Genomic DNA, 22,826 nt, shown 5'->3' with positions numbered 1-22,826 from the left:
TGTTATACACCTCCTCTATTATGTCTCCCTGTAGTCACCTCTTTTCCAAACTAAAAAGCCCCAGATGCTGTAGCCTTGCCTCATAAGGAAAGGTCTCCAGGTCCCTGATCATCTTGGTTGCCCTCTTCTGCACTTTTTCCAGTTGTGCAGTGCAACGCCCAAAAGATATGGTGACCTGAACCTGTAAGCTGTATTCCAAATGTAGATTTGTAGAAGGGCGTTATAATAGTAGCATTTTTTATTTCCAATCCCCTTGAAAAAGGGGGAAGATAAAACGAAGGGGGATAGGGGAAACTACCATCTCTCCTGCTCACCGCTTCTCCCGCCTTTGAGAGAGAAACTACTTGTAAATAACACGTAGGGGCGGGTGCTGGAGGAGGAGTAGGCGAGGAAAGATGCCGATGCCCGCCCTGTTGGCTTCTGCAGCCTTGGTAATGCCGACGGCGGGAGGAGACCCAGCCTGAGTACGGAGCCTCAGAAAGTCCGGACGGGAGGCACGGAGTGAGAGGCCGTCCCCTTTGCCCCTAAAGAAGGAGGGCGATCTGCCTCCTCGCCCCGCTCCTCCTTCCTAGCTGGTAAAGCAGAACCATGGGGAACATCACAGATACAGAAGAAGGGTAAGATCATCGAGCAGCGGGGAGTTGCCGAGGCGGCGGTGGGGCTGGCTGGCTGGTGGGCTGTTTGGCATGGCGGCAGCGGGAAGTTTTGCGAAGCGGGATCACCAAGAGTTTTAACGTCTGCACGGACGGAGATTGTAGCAGAGCAGCGGTGGAACGGAGAAGTCGCACCATGTTGGGCGAGCGCATCTCCCAAGTTGGATGCCCGCGGGCTCCATGGCGCTACTTGGGGCGGCTGCGGAGTTGGGGTCAGGATTGGAAATGGAGAGCTCGGAAAGCAGACCTGCTGTACCGCCGGCTTGTAATACGACCGTCGCTGAATGATCTGAAGTAGATTAGATCAGGCTCGTTCACAGTCAACGAGGGGCTGAGCGGAGAGTGATGTCGCTCAGATATCCTACAATGGGAGGGAGCAAAGCAATGAGCAATCTGATCTTTTGTTTTAACGCAAAGGGCGTGCATGGGATGTGGATGGGTGGTGCACTTGCAAAGTGCATCTGAGCCACCGAAGGGACGGGCTCGCTTAACCCTTTCCATGCTTGCTTTGTTTCCATTCAAAGTTCCCTTTCCCAACCTGCCCCCCCCCGAAGAATGAAAAGGTGTGGGGGCACAGGAGAGAGAAGTTATTACATTAGGAACACCTTTACTGGCTCTTGGCCAGAAGGGGAAATCTTTGCTGATTCTATGCAGAAACATTGACTTTAAAAAAAATTACTTTTCCGTGTGGGGGAGGGCCTGGGCCAAACCAGGGAAAGGTTGTTCTTAGACTGTATTACCATGCAGTCGACATGAACTTCCATGGGTAGTACTATATATAGACTGAGGCCCAAGATTCCCCCTCCCCCCAGTCAAGAAAAAGAAACCTTTTATTACAGGGCTTTTTGAAAGGAAAAATTGGAACTCCACAGTGGTGTATGATTGTAATTTATGCACATACTGTGCATACAGCACACCAGTGCATTCTGGTTATTGAACTCTGCTGTTGTTAATAGAGTCTTTCCTACAGTGAATATCATTAAGGTCTGGACACCGATAGATACATAGAAAAAGGTAAATAAGTTTGCATAAGTTTCCTTAAACATGATCTACTACAGTTTAGTTTCAGATATTCCTCCATGGTATTAAACTTACTTGCGGTATCAGAATCTAGAGTTCTAGAGCAGCCTGGACTTTTCACATTATCAGTCACTTTTTACATCAGCTAACATAATACAACTTTTCCATGACTTGAATTTTCAGACTGTACAAATGTTCCTGGAATTGCATGTGTTATGTCTGCAGAGCGTTCTCCCCTTCTAATACTTAAAAAGCCAAAACAAAACAGCAGTGTGTCTTGCTGAATCCCTGCAAAGACACTGACTGAGAAAGCTGCTGGGCTGTGAGCTTATTGCTGCTTCATAAGAACATAAGAACAGCCCTGCGGGATCAGGCCCAAGAAGGCCCATCTAGTCCAGCATCCTGTTTCGCACAGTGGCTCACCAGATGCCACTGGAAACCACAGGCAGGAGTTCAGGGCATGCCCTCTCTCCTGCTGTTACTCCCCTGCAACTGGTACTCAGAGGCATCCTGCCTTTGAGGCTGGAGGTAGCCTACAGCCCTCCGACTAGTAGCCGTTGACAGACCTTCCTGGAAGCCCGGAGAACTGTGTCTCCCCCTGGGATGTATAGCGCTGGAATCTGATGGCTAAATTGGCCATTTGGCTTGAGCAGTTTCAGGGGAGCACAGGCTTGGGGCCTATGCCATAAAGCAAAAGGAGTTCTCTCCTTTCTCTTCATGTGTGTACCTGGGTGGTAGCAATGTACCCAGGAAGCTAGCTCACCACAAGCCCCTTTTAGATCAAAAAGAGGAACAATGTCTTGACATATAATAGTCCAAAAGTACTAGGTGAATTACTGCAATGGTAATTAGATTGGCATCAGTTCACAGAGTGATGCCCCCAACTGATTAAAAAGGTACCTTGAAGGTACTGGCCAATCATTATTAAATCAACAAGTGGGTGGCTTAATTAGGTGAATGGTGACCCGGGTGTGTGTATGTGTGTGTACAATAATTAGATGCACAGAGGTCTTCTTCTGATGTCCTATATAGCTTTTAGTAACACTTCCTCATTTTGCCTTGCTGTATTGTCTTGATCATACTGGTGTGACCACAAGATTGCCTTGTTCTCTGCACCTGTAAGTCAGGTGAGAAGAACCTCCGTGCAAAAATATATAACTTATCCCTACAATCAGGCTCTGTACTGGAGGACTAGAAAGTAGCAAATGTAACACCAATTTTCAAAAAGGGATCCTGCGGCGATCTGGAGAATTACAGGCCGGTTAGCTTAATGTCTGTTCCAGGCAAGTTGATGGAAAGCATCATTCTTTGAGAGTGCCAACAGGTGTATGGATAAAGATGACCCAGTTGCAAGGGGGTAACTCTAATAGGGCAAGGGGAGACAGTTGTCTGGGGGCCCACTGCCTTGGGGAGGTCCCCAGAGGCAAGTCACATGACTGACTCCCCCAGCCACGCACCCGCCCGGGCTTCCTTCAGTTGTATTCATCCTCCGAAACTGATGTGAGTGTTAAGACCTGGAGCTACCAGAACAGCCTGTCTTTCTCTAGTATCTTTAAATGACTTGCATCGTCCACAATTTACAAAACTTTAAAAAAAATAATTTAGGATGATCTATTGTGGTGAATTTTATTATGCTTTTTGTTACCACTATTCAGCCTCATTTAAGATTTCTTTATCTCATGAGCTGAGCTTCAGTGAGGGGGGGCCATTTTCAAATCTTGTCTCTGGGCCCACTCCAACCTTGCTGTGCCTGTGCCCAGTTGACATAGTAAAAGCCCAGAAGCTTTTTAATGTTTCACCTGTTGTGTATATCTGGTAGGTTCTTTAGTTTTTAGTTTTTATAAACTTTAGTTTTTAGCTTTCAGAATTTAATTTGTAATTTTAAAAGCTAATTATGATTGTGGTTTTAGGTTGGATTTTTAACTTGTTTAATTTGGCTAATTTTATTAGTCTGATTTTATATTGTAACTGTTTTATAAATGTAGTGAGCTGCCCTGAGCTGTAATGTACTGGAGGGGCAGGGTATAAATATTTTGAATGAATGAATGAATGAATGAATACTTGCACTTGCAAAAAGCTTTCAACAAAGTTCCTCATTAAAGACTTGAAAAACAGCAGTCATGGGAGAAGGGGACAAGTGCATGTGTGGATTGCTAACTGGCTGAAGGACAGGAAACAGAGGGTAGGTATAAATGGAGAATTTTCACAATGGAGGGAAGTAAGAAGTGGGGTCCCCCAGGGATCTGTACTGGGACCGGTGCTTTTTAATTTATTCATAAATGATCTAGAAGTAGGGGTTAGCAGCAAGGTGGCCAAATTTGCAGATGACACCAAACTATTTAGGGAAGTGAAATCCAAAAGAGATTGTGAGGAGCTCCAAAAAGATCTCTCCAAACTGAGTGAGTGGGTGAGTTTGCCATTGAGCACACTTGGTGAATGGCAAATGCGGTTCAGTGTTGGCAAGTGTAGAGTGATGCATATTGGGGCACCCCCCCCCACCTTCACATATACGCTGATGGGTTCTGAGTCGGTGATCAATCAAGAGAAGGATCTTGGGGTCATGGTGGACAGCTCGTTGAAAGTGTCGACTCAGTGTGCGGCAGCTGTGAAAAAGGCCAATTCCATCCTAGGCATCATTAGGAAGGGGATTGAAAATAAAACTGCTAATATTATAATACACTTATACAAAACTATGGTGCAGCCACACTTGGAGCACTGTAGACAATTCTGGTCACCACACCTAAAGAAGGATATTGTAGAAGAAAGCAACCAAGTTGATCAGGGGCCTAGAGCACCTTCCGTATGAGGCAAGGCTGCAACCAACACCTGGTGCTTTTTAGTTTAGAAAAAAGGCGACTGTGAGGAAACATGATAGAGGTCTATAAAATAATGCGTGGTGTGGAGAAAGTTGATGCAGAGAAATTTTTCTCCCTCTCACATAACACTAGAACCAGGGGTCATCCCATGAAATGGATTGCCGGGAAATTTAGGACTGACAAAAGGAAGTACTTTTTCACACAACACATAATCAATTTGGGGAATTCTCTGCCACAAGATGTGGTGACAGCCAACAAGCAGGATGGCTTTAAGAGGGGTTTGGATAACTTCATGGAGGAGAGGTCTGTCAACAGCTACTAGTTGGAGGGCTACAGGCCACCTCCAGCCTCAAAGGCAGGATGCCTCTGAATACCAGTTGCAGGGGAGTAACGGCAGGAGAGAGGGCATGCCCTCAATTCGTGCCTGTGGCTTCCAGCGGCATCTGGTGGGCCACTGTGTGAAACAGGATGCTGGACTAGATGGGCCTTGAGCCTGATCCAGCAGGACATTCTTATTTTCTAATAAACTTTTGAATTCATGATTTGTGTGGTCTGGTTCCTTTGGGTCAGTGGGTAACAACTGAACAAGAACCTAGACTTTGCTGTTTCCTTTACATTCCTAGAGGGATTTCTAATATAAAAATTTCTTACACCCCCAAGTTTGCACTCCTGATTCTATACATGTTTTCTTAGAATTAGGTTCCACTCAATTCCATGAAATCAGGAGCTGAAGTTGATTCCTGCTACTCAGTTCCTTCCTATTCAGCACAGAGTTGCATGAGCAACCTGAAAAAGGAGCTGAAGTTCCTCTTCCAAATAGGGGTTGGACTACTTTATTGATTTGTTTAAAATATTGATTCCTCACCTCTCCAGTACACTATTGCTTGAGGTGGCTAACAAGATCAATAAAACCAATGAATGTTAAAAACAATATAAAAGTAATAAAATAGAAACTAACTAAACAGACCTCATGGAAAACAACAACAAAATTAAATGGCAAGTTAAAATGTTAAGAGTTAAAATGGTTAATACTACTTCTGTCATACACCCTTGCCATGGAAAGACCACCCTCTATGAGATGTTCCAGCATTGCCTTTTGCCCAAAGCCTTGCTTTTGAGCAAGTTGAGCAAGTGATTCAGCCAAAGCCTTGCTTTTGAACAAAGTTCTTTTATGTATGATGCCTCCAGGCCAATACAAGGCAACAAGGAACTGGTGGATTGCACTCTGAAATATGTTTTGAGCTACCTCAGAACTTTTTGAGACAACCTACTTTGAAAGAATTATCACCATAAATTGAATAGCACTCCTTTTGCCCCTGAAGAAGGTGAGATGCCGAAATGCACTGGACATCTTGTATTTTCCAATACCAGTTTCTACAGTGAGCATAGTTTTGAGGCTTGACTTCCCTTTGAGGAGGCTTCCTATCCCAAATCTTACATTATTGTTACTGGCAAATGATCCTCTTACAGATGCTCTAGCATTGTGTTTGGCCCAACATTTAATGTTTGTGCCAAGTGCTTTCAAATGTGATGCCAATTCTGCTTTTTCCTTGCCAATACACCCACACCTAAGGAACTGGGGTTTTGTATCCTGAAATAATCCCTGGGGTATCTCAGCACTAGAATAATAAAACCAAAGCTTTGGCTTTGTGCAAGTCACTCTCAGGCTGCAATCCTGGGAATAAGCTCCATTGAACAAAGCAAGGCATACTTCTGAGTTAACAGGCATAAAAATTTTCAGGCGTGTTGCTTCCATACCAGTTATTGCCAATACAATTATGAATAGGAAGCTGGAAGCTAACTTTGCACCCTGAAATAAGCTTTGGGCTGCCCCAAGTGATTCAGCCCCTGCCACTGAGAGGCTGTTCCTTCCAGATGCCCAAGCATTGTGTACATCTCCACATCGCCATGTCTGTTATCTCATAGATACAAGGCATAGGGAGCTGTAACCTGCCAGGAGCTCCCTTTGTCATATAGTCATGTTGAGTATGTTTTAAAATATATATTTTAAAATGTGATGTTACATTTTTAGTGTGAATTATACAGAGTAGGGATGTGCATGAAATAAGAACATAAGAATAGCCCTGATGGATCAGGCCCATCTAGTCCAGCATCCCATTTCACACAGTGGCCCACACAGATGACGCTGGAAGCCTATAGGCAGGAGTTGAGGGCATGACCGCTCTCCTGCTGTTACTGCCCTGCAACTGGTACTCAGAGGCATCCTGCCTTTGAGGCTGGAGGTGGCCTATAGCTCTCAGACTAGTAGCCATTAATAGACCTCTCCTCCATGAAGTTATCCAAACCCCTCTTAAAGCCATCCAAACTAGTAGCCAACAACACATCTTGTGGCAGAAAATTCCACAAGTTGATTATGCGTTGTGTGAAAAAGTACTTGCGTATGTTGAACCTAAATTTCTTGGTAACCAATTTCATGGGATGACCCCTGGTTCTAGTGTTGTGTGTATGTGTGAGAGAGAAATTTATCTCTATCCACTTTCTCTACACCATGCATGATTTTATAGACTTCTATCATGTCTCCCCACAGTTGTCTTTTTTCGAAAATAAAAAGCCCCATGTGTTGTAGCCTTGCCTCATAAGGAAGGTGCTCTAGGCCCCTGATAATCTCGGTTGCCCTCTTCTGCACCTTTTCCAGATGTGGTGACCAGAATTGTATGCAGTACTCCAGGTGTGGCCACACCATGGATTTTGTGTTCTGTTTCAAGCTTGAAACAAAACACAAAGTGGCTGGAATGTTCCATCAAAACAGCGGCCAAGCTGGTTGTTTCAATGGAACAACACAAAACATTTTTAGTGTTTTGGCCATAGGGAACAATGGGGAATGCAAAACACCCGATTTCCCCCTATGGGTAGCGCCTAGAGTCACAGTAAGGAACCGGTCCCAGCCAGCTGACTCACAAGGGAGAATTTTGGCTGTGTCACTCTTCCTTCTGAGTTACGAAGCTGACTGGAGTTTTAATCTTTAACTTTTAAGGCAAGAAGTTAAAGAAAGAAGAAAGAAAACTCTGGTAGTTTAAATTTGCTGCCACCAAGCACTCTAAACTTTCAGAGATTGGACGATTGGACTAAAGTGCTTTAGTGCAAGGTCTTTCTTCAACTGGATATTGGGCAAATACAAACAAAAACCTGCTGCCCAAGCACTTGCCTGCATGTGGAGCTACTGGCAGCTGAGCTGAACTCTCAGAGACGCTGGGCACTAGCGGGCTTCCCCCCAACCTTCTTCTGAGTTAATAACCCACTCTGGAAGGCTTGTAAGAAAAGAACAGCCCCACCCTCCAGTTTATTCAGTACTAAAGACTGGTTCATCTGAGGCGAACATTGAAATCTTATTTACTCAGTTACAAAGAACAGATATTTAGGAATGGCAAAGCACACACAGAAAGCAAAAATAAATAAATAAAAATCCTGATGCAATGTCTTTCTAAACATACTTTCCCCTATGCTAGATTCTGAAGCCCCCAAAGCCTGGGCTTCATTCCCCCTTGAAAACTCACCAAAGATCCTGATGAGATTAAGCCTCCTGCAATCCTGTCTTTCAAGGATCTGCAGAGTCACCATGCAGGGGAGCAAACTCCATGCTGGATTTCTTGCCCCTCTGCACTCTCCTCTTCCACTTCCCCCTTCTTCTTCCTAGCATTCCCAGCAGCGGCCCTCATGTCCCACCCACCTGGTGGATTGATTGTTTAGCCCTGGGATCTGTCAGCCTGTCAGTCAAGGGTATGGGTTCACTTCCTGTTAGCTCTATTGGGGGTGGGGAGGCTGGTCACTACAGTCACCAAAGTGGTTTGGGTGGTAGGGCATGATGGATGCTACCTACCACCCAACCCACAAAAGAAATTGGCAAGCAGGAGGTTTTTAACCTTTCTCCAACCCCCCATAGGCTCCCATAGAACACACATTTCAAACCATCAAAAAAATAGCCAAAAAACCCCCACTGACCCAGAATCCACTGCCAACTACAGTGCCTGTGCTGCAGTAACACATTAGCACATAGCGTAGTGGTTAGAGTGTTGGACTAGGACTGGGAAGACCTGAGTTTGAATCTCCATTCAACCATAAAACTCACTGAGTGACTCTGAGCCAGTCATGTATCTCTCAGCCTAACCTACCTCACAGGGTTGTTTCGAGGATAAAGATAAAGGATGGTCTGTCATCAGCTTGGCCTTTGAGGACTCTCAGTGGTGCATTCATTGCTGTCGTAATCAAGACCATCCACCTTGCTGCCGGTCATCCTCTTCTTCTCTTTCCTTCAACTTTCCCTAGCATTATGGACTTTCTCAAGGGAGCGGGGGTTTTCCATAATGTGTCCCAAGTATGATAGTTTGAGCCTGGTCATTTGTGCCTCGAGTGAAAATTGTGGATTGATTTGTTCTACGATCCATTTGTTTGTTTTCCTGGCTGTCCATGGTATCCTCAAAGGTCTTCTCCGGCACCAAAGTTCAAAAGCGTCAATACATTCTCATGATGACAAAGTAGCAAATACCAAGTGCACAGTCAGTCAATCAGTCCGTCAATAGAGAAGTGCCACCAATCCTTGTTCCTTAGCAAGTGTATCTGTATGATAAACCTGTTTTCAAACGTATTTTTGTCTCATTCACACATTACAGTTTTAGGTGTACACATAAATATACTGAAGTGTACATGTAAAAACCATAAATATGTGTGAAGTTGACCCAAAGGTAGGTACACGTCTGGAACATAATATAGGAAATAACTCTCAGCTCGTTTCTGAAAGGGCAGCATGTAAATAAGAGTAGAATGACCCTCTCTTCTTGTCACTCATCCTTTGTAGTTTGTTTGCTTTGAAATGTGTTTCTATTAAAAGTTCACCTTTAGCCAGCCTTCTGTTCTGGCTATGGGAAATCTGAGTAAGTCTAGTGTCCAACTTCCTTATTCATTTCAATAGAGGGATCCAGCTGGTGCCATTTAGTCTCTCTGTGTACAGTATCATAAGAACATTAAAAGATCCTCTTTTAATTTTTGTGTTACCACTGTGATGCAATTCTGTAACAGGCATTCATGTCCAAAGCTCTCAAAAACAAAATAGCTGTCCTGCACATTCTAAAATATTGTTAGTATGTTGTACTTTATTTTTAGTCTTTTATAGCCATATATTAAATGTTTATGTTTCTTTTTAAGAGGCTAGACAAACTTATCAATATTTTTATAACAACATCATAAGCCTTCTATATTGCATTTTTAGGATGTCTTTGAATAGATATTTTGCTTATAAAATTGTTCAGACTCATTACATTTAACATTTATTGTTCTTGTGTCTTGAAATACCAGGGCAATTCTCGGTGGACATATGCACAGATTGAGTGACAAAAATACAGTTTAAGTTGTTTTGAAAGTTTTCCCTGCTGCTGATCACCTGGCAGAAAAGCTGCTTTTGTATTTAAAACCAGCTTGTCTGTTTAGGCAGATAACTCTCAGTAGAAAGGAGGTTCAAAAATCTCCCAATTGCTCACGTTTCCTCTCTACCAGTGCGTTTGTCTGCCAAGCACTGTTAATCAGATTTCTTTACTGTTGTATCATTCCTCCTCCCTATCTCTAGTGCCCATGTTAGATTTTTAGAAAAGTGATAAGTATATATTTGTAGCTCATCCTGCCCCACCCCCGGGTATTTTCAGACAGCAGGACGAGAGTTTACTGTGACTGAGGCTTTACTGCAAGTTCGAAGTTGCCCAAAAAACCCGATGCAAAAAGTGGATTTTTAAAAACGCTGAATATAAATCGGGCTACACTTTAACCCGCAATGAAAAACCTGATTTGTGTCTGAACTGCCCCCTGATAGCAGGTAGGGACTTTGGCGTAAATGTGACCGATACATGAATGTACAGTTCCATTCCGGAGGAGATGTGAACTAAAAGCTGGGTGTGGAAAACGTCCATGAAATCCACTGATCAGCCAGCTTCCCTGAGCAAAAAAGTAATCCAGTAAAAGTAATCAAAAAATGGGAAGGGGCAAGGAAATGGGTATAGTCTTGTTTATATTTCTTTTTTAAAAATCAGACAAAAAATCAGTCCAAGTATTTACCTTTTTACATGTAGCTCTTTTACTGAACTACTTAAACATATATCTGTGTGCATTTGTGACTGTCTGTCTAGAAATCAAAGTTGATATATTATAGCAATAGCACTTACGTTTATATACCGCTCTATAGCTGGAAGCTCTCTAAGCGGTTTACAATGATTTAGCATATTGCCCCCCAACATTCTGGGTACTCATTTTACCAACCTCGGAAGGATGGAAGGCTGAGTCAACCTTGAGCCCCTGGTCAGGATCAAACTTGCAACCTTCTGGTTACAGGGCAGCAGTTTTATCACTGCGCCACCAGGGGCTCTTATATAGACTTGGAGTTAAAAGAAACCTGAGGTTATTGAATCAGAAAGCGAACCTTCATGCTTCCCCTGCAATCTGCTAGACCGTGGATTCCCAAACATGGGTCCCCAGAGGTTGTTGGACTTCATCTGCCATCAAAGGCCATTGTGGCCGGCAGTGATGGCCATTGTAACCCCAAGTTTAAGAAACTGCCCCCTCTAGATAGAGGGCAGGCAATAATGCCTGTGGCTTGCCAAAGCGGATTTGTGTTCTCATTTGCCTGCCTGGATGAGTGAGTGAGTGGAAATGGCTACTGACAGCAGCCGCTGCAGACACTGCACAGAAGGAGAGGACTGGCAAGTGAATGGTGGTTGCCGCTGGCGGTGGCTGCTGCTCCTGACTGCCATTGCCACTTGCTCATGAACTTGATTGGGTGAGTGCTCAGCAACAGCAAGGGGCCTCTGCCCCGTCTTGTCCTCTCTCCCTCTGTTTGGTGGTGGCTGCAGCTGCTCAGTTGCCTGACTCAGTGTCACAGTTTTTTCCGTCTTGAGCCACATTCACCTTTAAAAAGGGGGGACATACCGCCTGCCTACACAGACGCACCGAGGCTATTCTCACAAGCAGCCAAGCCTGAGCTTGGATGCTCATAAGAACCGCTGGGATCCGCATAGATCCCAGTGCGGTGTCGCGGTGCTAAACCCAGCACTGCAGCCTGGCTGTTAGGGCTGAGTCTGCACCTTTCACCTTGGCTCCTTAACCTGTGTTTGCACCCTTGACCTCGGCTCTGGGATCATGTGCAGCTCATGCTGGTGCAGAGATGGGCAACTAGAACACCTGTCCTCTGGGGGAATCCCCCAGAGCACTGTGCTTGGCGCACGGTACACTGTGGGATTTGTGCACTCATTGTCCCGGCCTCTGTTCACCTGTACTGCTGGGAGCAGAGTGGAGAGTAAATCGCAGTGCTCCTGGCTGCACACGGCTTGCATGCCCCAGGAGCTTCACATGGTCGTCTAGGGCAGGGGTTCTCAACGTTGGGTCCTCAGATGTTATTGGACTTCAACTCCCATAATTTCCAGCCAAATATCACTGGGCTGGGGATTATGGGAATTGAAGTCCAATAACATCTGGGGACCCAATGTTGAGAACCCCTGGTCTAGGGGAAGGTAGATCTATCTATCTATCTATCTATCTATCTATCTATCTATCTATCTATCTATCTATCTATCTATCTATCTACACTTATTTCCTCTTCCAGCCCAGCATCATGTGTTATTTTAATTTTAAACTTACATGGTTTGGGAGAAGTTGCTTTAGACCAGTGATTCTTGGGTCCTCAGGTGTTATTGGACTTCAACTCCCATAATCCTCAAGCAAAGGCCACTGAGGCTGGGGATTATGGCAGTTGAAGTCCAATAACACCTGAGGACCCAAGTTTGAGAATCACTGCTTTAGACTTTTCCCCTTCGGGTGATTCCAGCCACCAATAGTTCTGAGTCAGCATCCCCTGCTTGGAGCTGACATGATCCACCATGCACCAGAAAGGACACATCCTTCCTGATGCAATATATGGCAAGTCAGCTCCACATGCAGAGAAGGAACTCTGCATTTTTGGAGCTGACTTGCTCTCTTATGCAAGGACGACTGGAGGGGTGTGTCTTTCTTGGTGCATTATAGGGCAAGTCGACATCAAAAGAGAGAGAGTTTAAATTCCCCATTTTTGAAGCAGTTTCAGAGGAAAGTCGATGTAGCACATCAGTTGGGAAATTCTCGATTATCTGCTCAGGCATGCGGACAGGCAAGTGATTGTGCGATTTTTGCAGTGCTGCCTGCATCCACACAGAGAGCACCTAACTTCTGCTGTTTTTTTGGAGTGCTGCTTGCTAGCCAGTGCCCACTTTAAAGTGGTTGTGAAAAGAGATGGGACAGTAAGTGCTGGCTGGCAGGTGGCACTCCAAAAATAGCAGAAGGAAGGTGCTCCCTGTCTGGCTAGAGCCTTGACACTTGCAAGGAAGGACAACTGGTTTCTTCAGAACCAGTGCAGGCATCTGGAGCCTGTGCGGGAGCCCGTCCTTCAGTAAGATGAGAGCTTGAACAGCCACACAGTAACCACTGTCTGGAAAAGCCCTTGTACAGACTTTGACCACTGTGGATGCATTTAGTTATCATTCTCTACACACTCTTAAGAGTAAACATGGGGGAAAGAGTGGTGTGTGCCTCTAGTTTGAATTCAGAAAAGACTATGAGCTGGGTCTCACGATCCATGAGACCCGGTTTTGCAGGGTGAGCGGGGAGGGAGTCCTGGGCAGCCAGATCAGCCGCCCACACGATTGCTGGCTCTGTGACGGAGCCGGCAGGGGCTGGGGGGAGCCGGGGTCGATCGGCCCCCGCAAGCTCTAGCATGCCCTGCGCGAGTACGCTTGCTTCGCAAACCTGGTTTTTGGAGAAGGGTTCTTGAGCGGGTTACCCGCTCTAGAACCACTGGGCTCGCAGCTGAGCCCGGTGGTTCTTATGATCTGCAAAAATCAAGCTAGGCCTAGGCTAGCCTGATTTTTGCAGATTGTGAGAATAGCCCCTATGACTCAGGCAGCTGCTAGAAGTCTGGGAAATATTGGGTTTGTCCCAGTATGTGAGGCTGACTGGTTGATACAGCCGTTTCTGAATTGAATTATATAGCCATCAATATATTCTTCTCTTGGATGGATGGATGGATGGATGGATGGACGGATGGACAGATGGACAGATGGATGCATGGATAACGAGATGATTGGTTAGAGACCCATAATCTTTGGTGTCTCTGGGAATATTTTATATTTTGGGAAAGCACCAACAGGCTGCTTGATATGTCTAGAACCCTGAAGCTTATGAACTGCTAGTAAAACTCTCCTTAGCACATCCATGATGGTCTCCATAGATATATTGTACATTTGAATAACAAAGATACAACAATGGGGTTTGGTTTGGACTGGTTTTTAATGCAGGCAGCCTTGGATTCCAAAGAGCTCAGATTTGATTTCAAATTGGCAGAGTGTCATGGAAGGAAAAGCATGGCATTGAGGTTTTTTTTTTTTTTTTTAAAGTTGTTTGTGCAGTCTGTACAAGATGCTAAGATTGACCAAGATACTAAGATTCAGAATAATACAGATTTGAAAATAAAGGAAGCCATGCCAACAGGAAGAAGGAAACGGACATACAGAGCCATAGGAGTAATTCTGTCCTTGTTTGCACACTCACAGTCAGCATATTGGCACTATTGTGCGGTGACAGCCATCAGCCAGAGTTAGCAAACAGTGCTTCAGACTTCTAAATGAGGGGTGGGAGTTCTTACTTTGCAGGTTATTTTAGGTGGGGAAAGTGGAAGCATGAATCACACAGGCTTCTGCTGGTCCACATGTTACCATTTTTTAGACAGCTGTTGTGTGTTGTCTGATGTACAAAATAGTAAGGCTTTTTTGAACAGATGTATAGAAAAAGACATTTCAGTGGATGCAGCTTTTGGCACCTCTGCACGACAAGTTGCATTTGCTGGAATCCCTCCTATGCAGCTGTGAAAAGTTGTTAATAGATCTGCTCTGGAGTGCTTGGTTAGGACACTCCAACTATGCTTTTGGGTTACCATGGGGAATCAGCTTGGCTGTGAGGGAGCAGTCTATTACAGTATTAATTGTGAGCAAAGCTTTGGTCTGGAAATGATGAGGCAGCGTATATGCAGTTTAAAGGTTTGTTTGGGGGAAGAAGGGGTGCAGAAAATGAAGAGTTGGTTAGGCAAAGCAATAAAATCTTAACTAAAATCTTAATTAATCTCACTAAGAGGGATTTTAGCTCAAGGTCCAAATTGTGGATAAATCAGCTTAAGGCTTGGCATAGAAAAGGCTTGGATGCAGAAATGGAAAGGAAAGAGAAGAGGGTGATGAGATTTAAAGGGCCAGAAGGTTAGTATTACCCATCCTTATCTGGTGCACTTGTAGATGAGCACATTATTAGCAGATTTCCTCACAGGGGGAAGGCAGCAGAAAAGCAGGAAGAAGAAAGGGCAAGTGGCGTAGAGCTACCAGGCCACTTCTAAGCTTGAGAATCGGTATGGTAAAGGTCTGTATAAATTCAGATTCCAAATCTGATCCCGAGGCCATGTGGCTGGGCCAAGAGAAATTGCACCCACAAACATGGCTGGGGGCAGTGCATAAATCACGCTCCCTCCCTGGAGGGGCCAAAACTCAGGTAGAACAATGAAATTCATGGTTGCAGGAGTTGGTCAACTTGGGTGTGTAGACCCACTGAACAAAAGGCTGGAAATGGCTAGGGTGACGTGTATGTGGAGGTCTGAATGGTTGACCTTAAAAGCTTTTCTGAGGACTGGGATGGAGAACTGGGAGGAGACATAAGTTTTGAATCTTAATGAATCTTAATGACTTCCCTCCAATTCCTTAGTCCTTGATGGCTCATTAGGTTGTTGACAGTGAGGTGGGGATGTGTTGTGCCTGTCTGAGTTGCTGCGAAGGAGAGTTATGTCTTGCAGGAGGGAGTTAGCTATCCCTCTGAGAATATGTTTTTAACCTGAGGTCTGCTTTGCCAGCAATTCCTTCTCTTTGAACCTTAGTCAAAGAGAGGTTTGGGGGATGATTCCTTTCAGCCCCTTGTTAGGTCACCTAGGGCTGCATTGCCCCATGCTTTTGCTTGTGCTAAGCGACCAAATTACATAAGTTTGCCAGATGTGCAGAGTTCATGATCCTGTGAGCTCAGGTGTCCCAAAATGGAAGCTATGGTCCCACAGCTCCAAATCATAGAGAGGGGTGATGGTGGCAGCTCCACAATAAGCTCTTTTGGCAACAAGGTACATGAGTTCTGCCCTGCCTTTGCACTCATCCCTCAGACCCAGCATATGGGAACAAAGATAGGCTCTTCCAAGAGGCAACCATTGGTCCAGACTGGAGTCTTTATTACTACATGCAGGAACCAAACTCCCTTTTTGCAGCAGATGAGGGTCTGGGCCAGGGGCGTAATGAGGCTGGAGTGGGCCCAGAGACAAAATTTTAAGATGGGCCCCTCGTTGATACACTCACACTCACTTCACATGTGACTTGCCTCTGGGGAGCCCCTTGAGGCATGGGGGCCCCCAGGCAGCTGCCTCTCCTTGCCTAATGGTAGTTATGCCCCTGGTCTGGGCTCCTCCTGGGGACTCCCTCAGGAGCTGCCCAGAACATCATAATTGACAGACCAGGACCAAGGTGGCTCAGAGGCAAAAGAGTACCTGCTCAGGGTCTTGAGCGCTGCTTCTTTAAGGAACTTGACAAGTCAGGGAGTTTTACCAGGCATAACCCCTGCTAACTTGGCAAAGAGGCACCTTTTAATGTGGCGATTCTCCTAGATTTAGCAGAGGGAGAGTAACTGGCCCTGTCCACCCCCAGCACAGTGCCTCCAGTGGCTGTTGCTGGTGTCTGTCTTATGTTTCTTTTTAGATTGTGAGCCCTTTGGGGACAGGGAGCCATCTTATTTATTTGTTATTTCTCTGTGTAAACCGCCCTGAGCCATTTTTGGAAGGGCAGTATAGAAATTGAATGGATAGATGGATGGATGGATGGATGGATGGATGGATGGATAAATAAATCTTGAGCCATCAACAGACCAAGCTGGAGCCTGTTAGTGATTCACCCAGGGCTTGTCAAATCCCAGTCATCAGGGAGCAATGGTACCTAGACTAGCATATTCAGAGTTATGGTTATGTAATAAAACATTTATTTGTCCAAGGCAGCCCTTTTCCTGTTCCCTGTGTTGCATGTAAAGGTGATAAAGAGAAGCCCATGTCTCCTGCCACCCACCACCCACCTCCCAATGTCCACCACTAAGTCCAGTAATTTTCTTTAAGTGTCCTTTGTCTGGCTCCCAATTTTTTGTCTGGCTCCTAGGTCCAAAGAAGCCTGGATTAACCCTTCAGTTGTGAATCAGCAGTGCCTAGAATTCCTGCAAGGCTCCTTCTTCTCTGCTGGAGCTTCTTGGTGCAGGGAAACCTGCCGCTCGGCTTCTGACTTCCAGCCTGTGCTTCCTCACTGCCTGCTTAAATGGAGAGAGTCTAATTGCGCGTTGGGTGGGTTCTCCTGACAAGAGCTGGGTAGGAGGAGTGTCCAGCCAGGCCCCAAGCCCTGTGTGTCTGCTCCTGAGATCCGACCATGTGTCAGCAAACCTGGAGGCAGGAGGAGGGCGGAGTGATCGTGTGCCAGCCACAGTCTGGGTGTGCTTTCCCTTCTCAGCGCCCTGCTGGGTATACAGTGTGGGTAGGTGGCCACTCTCCTACCCACATTGCAGCTGGCAAACATTAACTTCTCCTCTTCCTACCTTGATTTTTGCCACCCATGACTCTTTCCTGGGAGCATGCATGGGGCTTGGAGCCTGGTTAACCCAGCTGTCAGGTGTGAAAAGCAACCTGTTATGCTAAATGTGTGTTTGTTTGCATGGGCCTGTAAGCAGATCAGTAAGCAGATCAGACATGTGTTCTGAGTTCTGGACACACGAGAGGTCGGATTGTGCTGTCACATGCTCAACTTTCTCCAGCCTTATTCAGATATTACATTGTATGTGTGTATAGAGGTGTCTGTACATATGTGCATATTCTTGTGTGAATATGTGTTTAAATGAACATGTGCTCATTTAAAAAGTGACCCTGGGTACAGGCCCCCTGAAATGCAGGGTAAGGTAAAGGTAAAGTGTGCCGTCGAGTCGGTGTCGACTCCTGGCAACCACAGAGCTCTGTGGTTGTCTTTGGTAGAATACAGGAGGGGTTGACCATTGCCATCTCCCGCGCAGTATGAGATGATGCCTTTCAGTATCTTCCTATATCGCTGCTGCCCGATATAGTAGCAGTGGGGATTCGAACCGGCAACTTCTGGCTTGCTAATCAAGTCATTTCCCCACTGCACCATGCAGGGTACAAATAGCAAATATGTATATGTGTTGAATGTTATGTGTGAATAACTGCACATGTGTACAGATTTGTGAGGCTACAATGACTATGGTGAATATTTATATACTGCTTTTCAACAAAAGTTCCCAAAGCGGCTTAAGAAGAGAAATAATAAATAATAAATAAAATGGCTTCCCAAAGGCCTCACAGTCTAAAAAAGAAACCTAAGATAGGCACCAGCAACAGCCGCTGGGGTTGGTTAGGGCCAGTTGCTGTCCCGCCGTTCAATAAAGAGAATCACCCCTTTTAAAAGCTGTCCCTTTCCTCAGTTATCTGGGATACATGCATGCAACGTGCACAGATCGTACGTGCGTTGAACATAACGTGGATAGGGCTTCTGTGTCCCTTCCTGCCAGCACAAATATGGTTCTTACTGGATGATATTTCCTAGTCCTCTGGTGCCACCCAGAGACAGATGCTTTATTTATATTTCTAGAACAGGAATTCCTAAACTGTGTGCCAAGGCATGTGAGTGTGTTGCAGGAGGACTACAGTATGTGTGTGCTGTGAGAATGAGAGAAAAGAAATAATTAAGGGCTCCTGGAAGCTGAAAGTACCCACCCCCAATCAGTATTCTTGCTAAATTTTTCCCCTGTCTGTGCAGAATGAGTTTTGTTCTGGGTGGCAGTATCAAGGCAGTGTGAGTGCACATGTGCATTCAGTGTGTGGCCTTCCTGATTCAACCTGAGTGTGATCTAAAATTAACTGAGCAGACATTTTAAAAATTGTGTGCGCGCGTACTTGCACACATCTTAGAGCAGGCCTGCTCACCTTAGGCCCCCCAGCTGTTTTTGGACTACAACTCCCATAATTCCCAGCCACTGTAGCCAATAGCCAGGGATTATGGGAGTTGTAGGCCAACATCTGCAGGAGGGCCGAAGTTGAGCAGGCCTGCCTTAGAGAGAACACTGCCCCCAGTGGAGGTTGCTCTGCTGCATCTCTGTGTTGCTTGCTTCTAGTCCACCTCTGATGATGGCCCATTCAGCCATGAAACTCGCTGGGTGACTCTGGGCCAGTCACTTTTCTCTCAGCCTTACCTACCTAACAGGGTTGTTGGGAGGAGAAACGTTACCATGTACACTGCTCTGGACTGCTTGGAAGAAGAGCAAGGTATAAATGTAAAAACAAACAAAGAAGCTATTCTGTCACATGTGCTCAGTGTGAGTGGATGCCTTCTGAAGCAGAAGCAGAGATGTACTGGAGCTGCCCACCACCATAGGAGGCTGCCCAGTTCTGCACAAATTACTACCCTGGGCTTGACCTTTTACAGTCCAGAGGCACATCTGGAACAGGGACTCATGCAGAAACACAGGAGTGGGCTTCTCTGAACGTGGGTGATTCTTAAATACTAGTTGACCTGGCGCAGAGCATCTGTGCCCCTAGTTCTCCCTGTCTCTCCTCCCCCATCTTCATCCCCCCCAAGCCCCATTCCATTCTCCCCCCTGTTGTAAACATGTTGGCATGGCTGACCCGACAGGATTTATGGTCCCTCCAGGTCCACTTCTGTTATTTAAGATAGAAATTCTGTAGATAAGAAAGTAGCAGCTAAGCTGCACGGGCGAAAGCGAAGGATGACTTTCAAAGATAAAGAAGTAGAAACAGAATAAAGTCCCCTTGAAACTCAACTAGGTCCCCCGCCCTCCCGATATCTGAGCAATAAGTGAAACAAAGGAGCAAGGAAGGAACAGAACAAGGCTGAAACGAGAAAGGTTGAACAATTATAAGCATGAGGAACACTGTCTGCGGTAGGCAACGTTGCTGACAGTACTGTCTCAGGAACAGCGTTTGCTTGATGTAGGGCTCGAGATAACCGGCAGCCAATCAGGCTGTCCTGACTCAGCATTTCTATTCCCTCTCCCGCGAGATCTTACACCTGCATGTCTCCCACTGAGCCTTTCTCTTGAGACGTCTTCTTAATACAGGTGAAGTTCCAGCTTCCTCCTGATCAGTCTCCTCAGCCCTCATCTCTGCCAGCTGTTCAGATTCCCCTGTCTGCTGCCGTTCCACCTCAGCTTCAGAGTCTGTTCTGACAGCCAAATCCTTCTGTGGTACTTCTGAGCCTGCTCTCTCAACCAAGTCCTCCCGCTCCTCCTTTGACTCTTCTGACTCAGAGGTCTGCGCCATGACACACACTCCCCCCCCCCAGCCTGTTCTCCCTTGGTGGCCAGGCTGCTTCTCCTCATTGGCTGCCAGCCGCTCTCCTCGGAGACCGTCTGCTGGCCTGGCGGCGGCTGCTTCCTCTACACAGCCAGCTGGCCTGGCTGCTGCTGCTTCCCCTACCCAGCTGGCCAACCTGGTGGCAGCCGCTTCCCCTGCATGTCTGGACAGCGTGGTGCGCTGCTTCTCCTCCCGTCCCCTTGACGAATTGGCAGCTTGCTCGCGAACTCTTGCGAGAGCTGCCACACATAGGATTAGCGACGGGTACATTTAAGAGAATTAAATATATAGATTTTAAAGTAAACCTTGTTGGTTGTAAGAATGAAGTCTGCTTCTAGTGGCTTTTTAAAAAAAAATTCAGAAAGAAAGTAGTCCTGTACAGAAGTCAAGTATCTGGATCCAGGGCTAGGGAGCGCCCAGCCAGGATGGGGAGCTGTGTGCACTCTCAACCTGCAGTTGTGTGAATACAAAAATCATGGGGTGGGGGGAGGATGGGAAAGTGATTGTGTGGGATCTGGGAGCTGGGTAGGATGAGCTTGCCCTGCCTACATTCTGTCCCCAGGATTTTACTGCAGGCAGCAAAAAGCCATCCTCCTCAGGTTCCACCTCTCACGTGACCACTCTCCCTTCCTCCCCCCTTGATTTTTGTGTCCACACAACCACGGATTGGGAGCGTGCATGGCTCTCCTACCCTGGCTTGGCGCTCCACCAGCCCTGTTTAGAGTTGTGTGAATGAGCCTGTTAGTTACCTGGGTATAGGACTAATGTTAGCGCACCAGCTAGCCCCACTTCTACACCGGCATGCTCCTTAGCCATGCCTCCTGCTCTCTGCCACTACAGACAAATGTTGTATGCGAGGGGAGCAAGAGCATAGTTATGGGATGCATTGGCATGGTGGTGGGTTAGCAGGTGGGTTAGCAGTTAATTAACCCTGTACCCAGACACATACCCAGACACATCACCTCTGAACAGGACTATCAGAACTTTGGGAAACATTGCTCCGGGCCTGCTCAACTTAGGCCCCCCCAGCTGTTTGTGGACCACAACTCCCAGAATCCCCAGCCACAGTGGCTAATAGCTAGGGATTATGGGAGTTGTAGGCCAACATCTGCAGGAGGGCCAAAGTTGAGCAGCTCTGAGTCATTCTCAGTGGAGATGGTGCTATGTAAGAACAGGCTTTTGGACACAGTTTGGGATGGGTTGAAATCTGTGTATAACTCACACCTAAATCTGTTATTTACCTTTGTGTTTCCTGAGCAGGGAGTTAGAAGAATACGAGTGTGAAAGTTTAATTCACATGGAGGACTTTCTACATTATTCACTTGTTCCAGCGGTAAGTAGGCCAACGGCTTGACACCTCTTGATTAATTAATGTTTCCTGCTTGATGCATACACCCTTGGACATACTGTGGAAGCCCCCTCAGTGGCAAGGCAAAACTTGCTGTATCCAAATCCATGGTTCTTCACCAGGCAAGTGTAACACAGAGAAAATGGCTCGTGTGTGTGTGTGTTTGAGCTTCTGAAAATTTCAGGCCCAAATGGTGCATTATGATAAATGTGTGTTGCTTCCACTCTGCGTCTTCTCCCCACTGGTTGGCTCCTAAGTGACTTTTGTGCAACCAGAAGGCATTTCCATTGGCACAACATGGGAGGATTTTCGCCAACCCCTCTCCCCTCTGTAGTCCTTTGAACTTCATATAATCCTGTTCCACAAGGTCCTCTGATTCACAAGAGGAGATTTTTGGGGAGCGCAGGGGGCTGTTGTGGGGTGAAAATTCTAGTGCTGAAGCTGCTATTTGGGAGGGAAGCTTCTATAGGCACCAGTGGAATTCCCCCCCACAAGGAAATAGAAGTGTGGGGGTACAGTTTTGTTGGGACTGCAGTGTTACAGGAAAGTATTAAATACCTACGACATAATTATTGTAACTAATTATTGTAACTACGACATAATTATTGTGATTGTCACAAGGGCTAGCCAATCAGCAGTCTGTACAGTCAATTGACCCTGGAAATAGGAATAACCAGTTACTCCTGAATTTTACTCTCAACAGAAAGAAGCCTGGGCCAAAGGGTGTGTACAGTCATGTAGAGCTTGCATGATGTGCTTGCTATGAATCTGCTCTTGGCTCTTGTTGGCCAGACGGCAGGCTTCTTTCTGTTGAGAGTAAAATTCAGGAGTAACTGGTTATTCCTATTTCCAGGGTCAATTGACTGTACAGACTGCTGATTGGCTAGCCCTTGTGACAATCACAAAACTATTCTCTCCTCTAAGAACAATTTTCAAGGTTTTTTCATTTTCTTTCAAAAATCGCTTTTTCAAAAAACTGAATGAATACATGTTTAACTAGAGAAATGATGCGAGGCACCCAAATGGTGTTTTTTCCTTTAAAAAAAACAAAAACCTTTGCCATAGAATAGGGGAATCACTGCTGGATTTAGATCCAAGCACTTATGTCGTTAGAGCAAAAGAGACCGTGAAGAGAGGCAGGTGCAGAAAAACCTTGTGGCAGAAACTTGCATCGACCTCTGTAGGTAGGAACCATCTATATGTACCCTAACAAATGGGCTAGGTGAAAATTATTCTACTGGGTCTTTCTGGCAGAGGATTCGATGGCTATATGCTGTCAAAGGGACTCTGATCTTTGATCTTGGAGGCAGTGGAACATGTCTAGATCTGAGTTGTTGGGTCCTCTTATTCTGCATTGGTTTCTGGAGATTCACTAATGTCTTCACTGCCCTCATGACTTTTCTCCTGTATGTTCAGGTCATCATAGTTATAGTGCTGTCCTGCCTTGAAACGAGAACCAGAAGATGGGGTGTAGAAGAAAAATTGCAAAAACTCAGTGGTCATGGAGCATTTTTGATGTGAGTCAGACACAATTT

The 22,826-nt window shown here is 45.9% G+C and overlaps 1 protein-coding gene across 2 annotated transcripts in view; it reads left to right on the top strand.

Annotated features, from left to right (window-relative positions):
* Positions 1–456: 456 nt before the first annotated feature.
* LOC128342396 (stimulated by retinoic acid gene 6 protein-like) overlaps positions 457–22,826 on the top strand; it is a 57,444-nt gene continuing 35,074 nt past the window's right edge. For both annotated transcript variants that reach the window (XM_053289658.1, XM_053289657.1), the window contains exons 1-3: positions 457–617; positions 21,204–21,276; positions 22,708–22,808. In XM_053289658.1, coding sequence (XP_053145633.1) covers positions 589–617; positions 21,204–21,276; positions 22,708–22,808 — 203 coding nt within the window. In that variant the 5' untranslated portion in view covers positions 457–588. The remainder of the gene's footprint in view (positions 618–21,203; positions 21,277–22,707; positions 22,809–22,826) is intronic.

This window comes from Hemicordylus capensis, chromosome 2 (genome assembly GCF_027244095.1).
Source record: "Hemicordylus capensis ecotype Gifberg chromosome 2, rHemCap1.1.pri, whole genome shotgun sequence".
NCBI classification, from domain to species: Eukaryota; Metazoa; Chordata; class Lepidosauria; order Squamata; family Cordylidae; genus Hemicordylus; species Hemicordylus capensis.
The sequence above is the reverse complement of the archived record's forward strand: the minus strand, read 5'-3'. Positions and strand labels throughout refer to the sequence as shown.